This window comes from Apium graveolens, chromosome 10 (assembly GCF_009905375.1).
Source record: "Apium graveolens cultivar Ventura chromosome 10, ASM990537v1, whole genome shotgun sequence".
In the NCBI taxonomy this organism is placed as follows: Eukaryota; Viridiplantae; Streptophyta; class Magnoliopsida; order Apiales; family Apiaceae; genus Apium; species Apium graveolens.
The window spans coordinates 196,266,254-196,277,452 of NC_133656.1; the positions used below are offsets into that span (position 1 = coordinate 196,266,254).

General features: G+C 38.7%; 3 protein-coding genes across 3 annotated transcripts; 1 reads left to right on the forward strand and 2 right to left on the reverse strand.

Annotated features, from left to right (window-relative positions):
* Nucleotides 1-818: 818 nt before the first annotated feature.
* On the reverse strand, nt 819-1,271 carry LOC141691551 (uncharacterized). Its single transcript, XM_074496281.1, has one exon. The coding sequence runs from the start codon at nt 1,269-1,271 to the stop codon at nt 819-821; it is 453 nt and encodes a 150-aa protein (XP_074352382.1).
* A 3,903-nt stretch (nt 1,272-5,174) lies between these two features.
* LOC141692811 (pentatricopeptide repeat-containing protein At1g06140, mitochondrial-like) lies at nt 5,175-6,539 on the forward strand. The gene has a single exon (XM_074497752.1). It carries the CDS (start codon nt 5,217-5,219, stop codon nt 6,162-6,164), a length of 948 nt encoding a protein of 315 aa, XP_074353853.1. The 5' UTR covers nt 5,175-5,216; the 3' UTR covers nt 6,165-6,539.
* Nucleotides 6,540-7,568: 1,029 nt separating this feature from the next.
* LOC141692511 (pentatricopeptide repeat-containing protein At1g05750, chloroplastic) lies at nt 7,569-9,133 on the reverse strand. Its single transcript, XM_074497378.1, has one exon. It carries the CDS (start codon nt 9,098-9,100, stop codon nt 7,577-7,579), a length of 1,524 nt encoding a protein of 507 aa, XP_074353479.1. The 5' UTR covers nt 9,101-9,133; the 3' UTR covers nt 7,569-7,576.
* Between the last annotated feature and the right edge of the window lie 2,066 nt (nt 9,134-11,199).

Consider the following 11,199-nt stretch of genomic DNA (forward strand, 5'->3'; position numbering starts at 1 on the left):
TTCCTCCCGATCTGCTCTTTAAAGACCTTGTTCACCATTCGCTGGAATGTGGCTCCAGCGTTCTTCAGTCCAAAGGGCATTCTAATATAAGCATAAGTCCCCTTCGGAGTTATGAACGCTGTCTTGGGCACATCCCTATCATTCATAGAAATTTGATGATAACCAGAAAAAGCGTCCAAAAAACTAAGTACCTCATATCCTGCCATTGCGTCTATCAGTTGGTCGATGTTAGGTAATGGGTAGTGATCATTCAGACATGCTTTATTGAGATCCGTGTAATCTACGCACATCCTCCATTTTCCATTTGACTTCTTGACAACCACCACATTGGCTAGCCAGTCGGGATACTCGATTTCCTCGATAAATTTGGCTTCTAACAATTTTTCCACTTCGGCCTCGATTACCTTCTGTCGTTCGACTCCAAATGTCCTCTTCTTCTGCTTTACCGGCTTGGCCTCGGGCTACACATTCAAGCAGTGCGTTGCCGTCTTAGGATCCAATCCAGGCATATCTTCCGGCCCCCAGGCGAACACATCATGGTATTGCCGAATGACGGCTATTACCTTTGTCTTCAGATCCGCCCCCATGTTTTTTCCAATCCGAACCATCTTTCCCGAATGACCCGCGTACAATTCCACTTCCTCGGTCTCAGCGGCGGGTTCGGCGATCGGGCTCGAGAGATCGGCCCCGAATTTCTCCAACTCAATGTTCAACATTTCCCAGCTTCCGCTGGGTTCGGACTCTGCCCGCTTCCTCTTCCCAGTTCCGTCCGGTCCTTCATATTCTTGATCCTTCTCAAGGTCTTTGAGCATTATGATTCAGGCGGTTTTCTGATCGCCCCTCATTTCTCTTACCCCTTTTTCAGTGGGGAACTTGAGTTTGAGGTGGGGTATAGACTCCACTGCTTCAAAGGTTGATAAGAAGGGCCTGCCAAATATTACATTAGATGGGCTTTCGATCCGAACTACATAGAACTTCACTAGCTTTTCGACGGTATACGACAACTTGCATAGGAGGACCGGAAGAGTAATCGTTCCTTTGAACTGAATGGGATGCCCTCCGATGGCATAAATGGGAGCCTCGTTGCAGGGCTCTAGTTGCTCTCCAACCAAGTTCATCTTGTAGTAGGTTTTGTGGAACAGTATATTGGCCGAGCTGCCTGTATCCACCATCACTTTCCATATCTTTTTTTGCCCGATGATGGGATTGATGATTAGAGGGTCCTCGTGCGGGCGAATGACATCCTCGTAATCTTCAGTGCTGAAGGTCATGGGCATGTGGGGCTTTGCCTATCCGAATTGATACAAATTGTACACCTGTCAGGCATACTTCTTCTTTGATGTCTTACTATCCTTATCCAGGATGCTTCCCCCAGATATAGTTTTTACTTCGCCCCTTATCCTGTCCCTTCGCTCTGGCTCATCGACCTCTACTTCCTCCTCTTGGTTCTCCTTCGGCCCCAACCTATCTCTCAGATCTCGGACGAACTGATTAAGCTCGCCATCTTTGATCATGCGCTCAATGAGCTTTTTGAGGTGATAGCACTCATCGGTGTTGTGCCCCTTGTCCCTGTGATAGTCGCAGTACTTATCGGGGTTTTTCTTGTGGTTCGGGACCTTCATTTTGGTGGGACGAACGAATCCTGGCTTGCCCTTTATCTCATGGAGAATCTTGGAGATCGGCGCATTCAAAGGAGTGAACACGGCCGAATCTCTATCTCGACGCCGTTCAGCCCCACGATCTATTTCTTTCCTGCTATCCCTCCGGTCAGATTCTGATCTTGAGCCCTCATATCTGTCGGCCCGCTTTGATCGGTCATCTCTTCTTGAATCTTTATACCCCCCAATACTTTCCATCTTTCGGCGAATGTTCTCGCCTCTTACATATATATCATTCAGGGATTTTGGGGGAAAATCGTAAAGAGATGAGCGGAGCTTTTTACCTTTATAGGGGTCTAGCCCCGCCGTTAGGAAGCCCATTGCTTTGATTTTGTCCAGGTTAGTGACCATCCCCGCTTCTTCCTTGAACCGAGTGAGATAATCCCCCAGCTCTTCATTCGCCCTCTGTCGGCAGTGGACCAGGGCTTCAGTATCCTTCGCCTTTCGGCATATGTGCGAGTAGTACTTCAAGAACTTCCTCTTCAACTGCTCGTAGGACCCGATGGACCGAGGTTTTAGGGACTTGTACTACATCGAAGCAGACCCTTTGAGATAAGTCTTGAACATTTTGCACAACGTGATATCATTGTGGCCCATCCCAACCATCAGGAGTTCATACTTTTCACAGTGGTCCTCGGGGTCTCCTTTCCTGTTGAACTCGCTCATCTTGGGGAATTTTCTCTCTTCGCCCGGTGGGGGTTGGTATTGCTCAATCTCTTGTGTCACAACAGGTTCTCGATCGGGCCTCCTATCACCGAACATGGCCTTCTCTAAGCGATTAAGCCTGAGGCGGGATCCATCGGGCTCCTCATCTGAATCAGAAGAAAAGGGTTGTTTAGTCCTCTTCCTTCGGGGATGCGAATCAGAGTCAGACTCATCTTCTTCGTCATATGCCCTCCGTTCCCTTCTATCTTTATGCGCTCTGCCGGTCTCGTCGGCCCGCATCGCCTCCCTCAAGGTTCGTTCTTGCAGTTCAATTTCCTCCCTCTGCAGTTGTTGGGCTTTCAGTCGGAGCGCATCAGCTTCTCTTTTCTTGGCTCATGCTTCCGCTTCTTTGTCAATCTGATCAACTTTGGTCTTACCCTTCTCCGCGACCTTTTCCGCCCGGATCTTTAGGAGTAAGGCCTCTTCTTCGGGGGTTAGTGTGATAACCCCGTCCTCGTCGATTAGGGAGGACGGTTGTCCTTTGTCGGTGAAACCAGGCGGCGGTGAGTGTTCATGGATTGTTTCTGTCATGGTCTCTGTCTCAGCTTGTAATTCTCGTATTTCCCACAGACGGCGCCAAATGTTACGCCCAGATCCTTTCGGTAGCTTGAACAGGCTTCGGTTTCCTTGAAGGTGGCTTCGACCGTACCTGAAAGTGAAGAGAATGCGAAGGTTTGTACCCCCGATTCACCTCCGGTGTGAGAATCAGAATCTGGCTATAAAGGTAGGGTAATAATACAAGAAAAGCAGAGTGTTTACGAGAATGTGTATATGTTTTGTCTTACTTTACAAGGGTTTTTATACCCAATTCCACCTTGAATGTCCAGCCGTTACCAATAATTAAGGAGGGAGTGAAAAGGGGGCGTTATGTCCCTTGTTCTGTTCAACGGTCGGCGAGTAGTGGGCCTCGGCCTGGGCTTCCGTGGTCCTTCGTTATGCGGGCCTGGTGGTCATTCGGCCCAGTAGCTTAACCGCTTGTTGGGCCTTGTTGGGCCTATAACCCACAATATCATTCATGATGCACGTGATATTTAGGGTCATTTCGGATCTTTTAAAAAATATAATTTATGAGCAACTCATTTTTTTTTGAGTAAATTTATATTCAGCTCGGGGTCGACTTGTTGTGTTCAGTTATTAAGTTTAGCTCGACTCGGATAATCTTAAAAGAAATCAAATTAAACTTAGTTCAAATAGAACACAACTCTACTCTATTCATTGACAACTCTAGTCATTTGGATATTGATAAATTGATGTGTGTCCTCTCCTCTCCTAACGATGAAGGAAATATAAATGTTGCAGCATATATGCTTGGGGGTATAAGATTTTTAATGTGAATGCCAGATATTCATTAATCTTTACTGTAACCTAAAAACGAGGACTTTAATTTGATTTTATCCTAACTTTAAACAACAATAAAATTTGCTGTAACAATTATGTTCAGGAAAAGTCCTCTAATAAGATGATAAAAATTTGACAACTTAATCGCTATGTTAGGAAATTGCACATTAGCTTGGAGTTGTTGCAAGTACATATAGTTAGTAATAAAGTTTTTGGTTAAACCAAATTCCAAACACATGAATCTATAGTTATAACTCTTCTCGCAGATGCATTGACGTATATCTGGAGTATATGATTACTGTCAGGCACACAGGACGACAGGGTCTTAAATAGTAGTTACATATACTACGTACCCGAAATATGGCTGCGTAAGTAATCATGTTCTTCATTTGAATTAATTAAATTCGCCATTCTAGCTCTCAACTTCCAGCATTCTCCTCTACTATAAATATGGTCCAATGCAGAGCACTTGTGTTCAACTAGTTCCACTACAGCACCTGCTAAAAACATATTTGTACTACTACTAGATTAGGTTTTAATCCATGGCTTTATCTTGTAAGAACATATTTGTTGTTCTAATGGCCTTGTTGTGCTTCTTTGTGCTCCTACTAGCTTCCGGTATACATGATCTTTCCCTCTCACTTTTAGTCACTAGTAGTAGATTTTTTTACAAATTCATTTTTTTCTCATTGTTTTTGTGCAGGCTACATTGCAGGGCACGAGAGCTCGTATGGCGGTGTAGCTACGAGTAGAGTGCAAAGCAGAAGGGAACTAAGGAAAGCTCCGTCGGGTCCTGATCCCATTCATCACAATGCTGCTCACCCTAAGAACCCTACTACCACTTCTCCACCCACCCGTCACTAGCAAGCTCTCGTCCTTAACTATATATGTACATATATAATTAACCTCTCCTATCTAAATGTACGTATGTGCTTGCGCGCGCGTTTGTGTGCTTATCTAGAAAAAGCTCTAATCTAGACGAACCTGAGCTTGTTTTTGTTGACTTTATATATAAGTACATGTTCATATGGATATGCGAATGCAAAGTGCAGTTTTGTGGTAGAATTATGGATAGTTAACTTGTTTGCTTTAGATTCGAAATGCTCCTACTTATCTTGTTTCATACAACTTCGTACTTTGATGTACTTGCACAAGTTGCAACAAAGCCAACAAAAATATGGAGATTAATTAGTGCTATTTTTGTGGACTAATTAGCAAATTAGTTTACCGCCTTGTTCGTATCCGATTTAGTCTGTGGACGTAATATTATTTTTATCGAAATTGTCAAATGAAAACTAATTTGCTATGGACAGATTTATTTTGTTCTGAAAAATTAAAATTTTTAATTTGAATCCGAATTAAGTGTTTGATCAAATAATTTTCCATTAACTTCCAATCCGAATAAATTTAAATAAGTTTATAATATATTCTAACTTGATAGTACTGTATAAGGTTTATGATGTTGCATGATAAACTAAACCCCTTCTTACAGCCCTGCATTGTTACAGAACAGTGATGCGCAAACCACAAGAAATCATACCTTTGTTTGCGTCACTTCTAGACATATGTTCATCAACTAAAAACTTACAAAAACTCAAACTAGTACATGCAAAAACCATCATCTTGTCAGTTTCAGACAATGATTTCATTAGAGTTAAACTTATTTCCTCTTACTCTTCTTGTCAACAAATGCACCAAGCTTCTTACATTTTCTCAACAACAAATCAAAGAAACAAAAAACCCACTTTTCTATTTAATTCTTTAATTAAAGGGTACAATTCTATTCAACTTTTTAGTGAGACTATTAATGTGTTTGCTTATATGGTTAGTGTGAAAAAACAAATTGACAAGAACACTTTGCCTGGAGTGCTTAAAGCTTGTGGTGGGTTATCTGGGCTGAGACTTGGTAGGATTGTTCATGGGTTTGTTGTGGTAAATGGGTTTGTTTTAGATTTGGCAAATTTGAATGGGTTGGTGACCATGTATGGGAAGTGTGGTGATTTGGTGAATGCAAGGAAGGTGTTTGATGGAATGTCTGAGAGGAATTTGATTACGTGGTCTGCGATGATGGGTGGGTATGGGATGGGTGGGGATTTTGGGGAGGTTTTTGGGTTGTTTGAGAGGATGGTGAGATGTGGAATGGTGCCTGATGGGGTGACGTTTACAACGGTTTTATCGGGGTGTAGTCATGGTGGGTTTGTGGATAAAGGGGTGGAGTATTTTGAGATGATGAAGAGGAGGTTTGGGGTGAGGCCTACATTGGAGCATTATACTTGTATGGTGGATTTGTTGGGGAGGGCAGGGAGATTAGATGAAGCTGAGAGGTTGCTTGAGGATATCGGAGAGGTGGAGCCTGATAGTGCTTTGCTGGGTGCTTTGTTGGGAGCTTGTAAGATGCATGGGAGGGTGGAAGTTGCTGAAAGGGTGGCTGAGAAGTTGTATGGAAGGAGGTTGATTGCATAATCTATGTTGAGTCATGGCTACAACCTGGTACAATATTGATAGGCTAATCCTATTCAATTGAAAGAGTCCGAGGCACTATTTCTTGCGCGATTACAATAAAAAAGGTTTCAAATTGTGGTTTATTGATGTTCAGTATGCTGTCCATCTACGAACCTCTGTACATTCATTAGACAGTTTTACCAGATTAGTTATCGCTATTTCTTACAGATTCAAAATGTAGTTCAGTTATAACGAGGTAAAGTCGTGCCAAATTGAGTTTCTTGGTGTATATCACTATTTTGTGCCTTTTAAGAGGTAATATTATACCAAATTGGATTCGGTGGTGTATATCATTGTCTTGTGTCTTTTAAAGAGGTATTATTGTAACAAATTGAGTTTGATGGTATATATCATTGTCTTGTGCCTTTTAAGAGGTATTATTGTATCAAATTGGGTTTGTTGGTGTATATCATTGTCTCGTGCCTTTCAAAAGTATATTGTATAAAAATGGGTTTGATTGCATATGTCATTGTATATTATGGTAGTGGGCATGTCGAACTTGTAAGTTAAAAATATTTTTTATAATAATCATTTTATAGGTTAAACATGTGTCGGTATTTAATATTGTCCGAGGGTCACGAAAGTTGCAATATATTAATATTTTAAAACATATTTCAAATATTTTCATGTATCAAACCAAAGGAATTCCCTCTGATTAGATTTTTACATAATTTTAATACTTCTACCTATCTTATAATTATGTTATCATATTGAATTTCTGTATTAATTGAATATACATCTCTGACCGAAATTATTTAAGTGACTGGAATTTTTGTTATCTTATTCAGGTATGGTCTTTGAACAAGATGTTAGCTGGACTAGATTCGAAAGTCGGAGATTTGGATTAATCTACAAATAGTCTGCTTGAGCATATACTTTATATAAGTGATCATACCTTTCTTTTACTTTTTCAGGTGTTCTCTCTTCAGACATAAGGCATTATTGTCTAAGATTCCGGGGCCATCGTGCATGATCTTCGGTTAGATATGATCTTCGGTTAGATAATAAACTTTATTGTATGAAGGAAACTCTTTCTTTATTTTGCATCTCGAAACAATCTATATTTCGAGTTTTTATATCTCACCGACAAAAAAAAATGTAGTTTAGTTACTTCGAATATTATACTGATCAATTAGACGTACCTGAGCTGTTTTGGTAAATCTATATCTTTGGAATGAACTTAAGACACTCGTCTGAATTCGATAGAAGATGCTACTTCTGAGCTTGTGTTTTTGTAATACTTCAGGCCTATGAAACCAAGCAACCGATAAAAAGTTTGAGATTCATATTACTAGTTCTGCTGGTAAAATAGAGGGAAGCCTAAGTATTATAATTTGTTGACAGGTATCAGTTAACCTCAGTTCATACAAAATCTAATCATGTTCATATTGTTCATTCAAAGAAGTTTCAGGCACGTAGCCTAACATATTAAGCTCAGAAGACAGAAGCTCTAGCATTCCGTGTATATTCTTTCTATCTACGTGTGTTTTGTCACCAGCCATGAATTTATGTACCATGCAATCGATTTCAATTGAACTAACTCCAGGCTTCTTCTGTATTCCACGAGCCTTCATTTTCCTCCTAACGTTGCTTGCGTTTTGCCAGCTCCCAACTGCAGCATATATATTTGAGACAAGGACATAATTCGAATCAGTCCTCGAGCCCAACTTCATAAGGTAATTTATCAGTCTTTCAGCTAAGGTAATATCACCACGAGTCCTACATGCAGCTAGAAGAGATCCTAAAATAACTTCATTTGGTTTCATAGGCATGTTTTCTATGACACGCAGTGCATCATCTAACCTCCCTGCACGACTGTATAGATCGACTAAGCAACCATAATGCTCAATTCTTGGAACAATTCTGTAAACCCTCTTCATAGTGTCAAATAATTTGATCCCTTCATCAACTAAACCAGTGTGGCTACACGCTGTAAGAGCACCAGTAAAACTCACTCCATCCGGCTCAAATCCATCCTTCCGCATTAAACTAAAATATTCAAGAGCCTCCTCCGGCTTCCCGTTTAGTGCAAAACCAACTATGATAGAATTCCAAGTAACCACACTTCGCTTAGGCATACTATTAAAAATTTGACGAGAAAATTCAATTGACCCACATCTGGCATACATATCAATCAACGAATTATTAACCCGAATATTATCTCTAAAAACCTTCTTTATAACAAACCGATGTATCCACAAACCTAAACCTAACGCTCCCAAATTAGCACAAGCCGATAATACACAACTAATCGTAACATAATCAGGCTCAACACCGTCCATCTGCATTTCTTGAAACCACTTCAATCCCTGCTCAAAATAACCTTTTTTAACAAACCCATCAATCATAACCGTATACGAGATCACATCCCTGTCAGGCATTTCATCAAACACCTTAACCGCCTCCTCAAACTCGCCATTTCTCATATACCCGTCAATCATACTATTCCAAGAAACCTTATTCTTGACATCCAATTCATCAAAACTCACTCTAGCAAGATCCACTCTCCCACATTTCGAATACATATTCACAATCGCCGTCCCCACCTTAACATTCCCAACATCAAACCCGAGTTTTCGGGCCAGCCCATGAACACAAATCCCAAAATGTAGCGATTTTAAAGGCACATTAGCACAACCCGAGAGAAGCGTAACGAAAGTGATCTCATTAGGCTCAACCCCAGCTACTCGCATTGCCGTAAACTCTGATGCAGCCTCTGATAAGCGATTGGCACGACAATAGTGAGATATCGATGAAGTCCATGAAGCCGTGAGATCGATATCGTGGTGCTTGTAGTTGTTGATGATAATTGAGTGATGCGAAAAGGGTTGATTATGATTTTGATGTGGGAAGAATGGTGGTTGAGAAGGGTGTGTTAGAGAGGCGGGAAAGCTCATTTTTCATATCACAGTCGAGAGAAACGACCTTTTAAAAGAATTCATGCATTTTTTTATAGTTTCGTAAATTTAGGGTTTCTGATAGTGTTCGCGACTAGGGATGGAAAAATAATTTGATCCGACGGATAACCGATCCAAAATCCGAAATTTTGGATTTACCGAACCCGATTTTTTGGATTTGGATTTGGATATTATGTATACCGATCCGAAATCTAAAACTCTATCCGAACCCAATCCGAACCCGAAATCCGAAAAAACCCGAATCATTATATATATATATATTAAATATATATATATTTAATATATATATATATTAATTATTATATATATAATATTAGAATTTTATATATTACACATTATAATATATATATATATATATATATATTTTAATAATATACATTATACATATTATTATATAATTTTTAGAACATATATTTTTATATTTATGTTAAAAATTAACTAACTATAAAGTTTAATTAAATATAATTATTCAATCATTTAAATAGGTGATAAGGTTTATAAGATTAACAAAATATCTTTTAGTAATAAATTTAAAAAACTGGGTATCAATTGAGTTGATTTTTTTAAATATTAGCTATATATATAATAACACAATTAATGATGTGGTGTAGTGGTTGAATATGACACATTAAAACTCTTTCTCTATAAGTTGCGTGTTCGATCCCAAACACATGCAATATCAATAATTATACAAATTTTCATATTTCGGGTTCGGGTTTCGGGTTCGGGTATGAATATCCAATTCAAAAAAAATGCGGGTTTCGGGTATACCCGAATCCGATCCGAAATCCGATGGATCGGGTTCGGATATTCATTATCGGGTATTTTTCGGGTTCGGGTATGGATAAAATTTTCGGGTTTGGATATGGATTCTGCAATACCCGACCCGATCCGTCCCGATTGTCATCCCTCTTCGCGACAGGCTAAAATTATTATTTTTTATTTATTAAAATTTTGAGAAAGGAATTAATATGTAAGAAAAAAATAGTAGTTCAAATAAAATGATTATTTCATGTTACACTCCATATATTTAATCATATCTAGAGAAAAAAAATTCCTAAAGTTAATTTTAAAAAAATTATCTAAATTCACTAAAATTTTGTATATAAAGTTAAATGATATTTTTGTAATAATAAAATTTATCCTCCATCTTTATAAAAACAGCCTTGATTTTGTATAGAAAGATGACTTTATTTTAATTAATTAGGTTAAGTTAACCGTAGTAACATTAACTCCTATCTAAGTTCTAATAATATCATTGCATGACTTCAAAAATAATGTCATTTTCATGCTCTATTTACATATTTTCCTAAATAAAAGAGAAACAAGCTCTATATAAAACATTTTAAGATTATATAAAAATTAAATCAGAAATCATGAAGAGAAATTATAAAATCACAATATCTTTTTAATAATTAAACTTATACACCTTACACTTTGAGGTGAGGAAAATCGAATTCAAAACTCAGAACGGAAGAGATAAACCCTGATTAGTCATTGTGTTGAAGCCTAAGGTAGGGACTGAAATTGTGTTGCATTCTAATGCATCTTTTATTAGAATATCTTAACGGGAAAGAATCTCATGATCTAAACCCGCACTTAGCGGTCCACAAGTAGCAGTAACAATTTTAACAACACATGATCTTAATGATCTTGTAGTTCCGTTTGGTTTAGAATCTTTACTTGGCAAAAAAATACATTTTTACCAAGCTGGAAAAGCAAACACCATTGACAGGTGCATATTATCAATTTTAACAAGTAGGGAGTAACACAATTCATTGCAATATAATAGAGAGTGAGAGTCTTGTAATCTTGTAATCTTGTAAATGCAAGTAGTGTGCAACTTCGTAGATCTATCGGCAGGAAACAAAAACTTGGTACCCAAGACTCAAAAATGTTTTCTTAAAGAAAAATAATAATCGAGAAAGCATTCCTTCACGAACATATCGCAAAATGCATTTGAATCTTCCACTACAGGATCAAACAAGAATCCATTTCTTGATTTTGGGAGCTATCTGAAAAGTCCCATGAAGAGCTAACTACATTAGGGAAGTTAGGAACTCAGGATGCCAGCTACA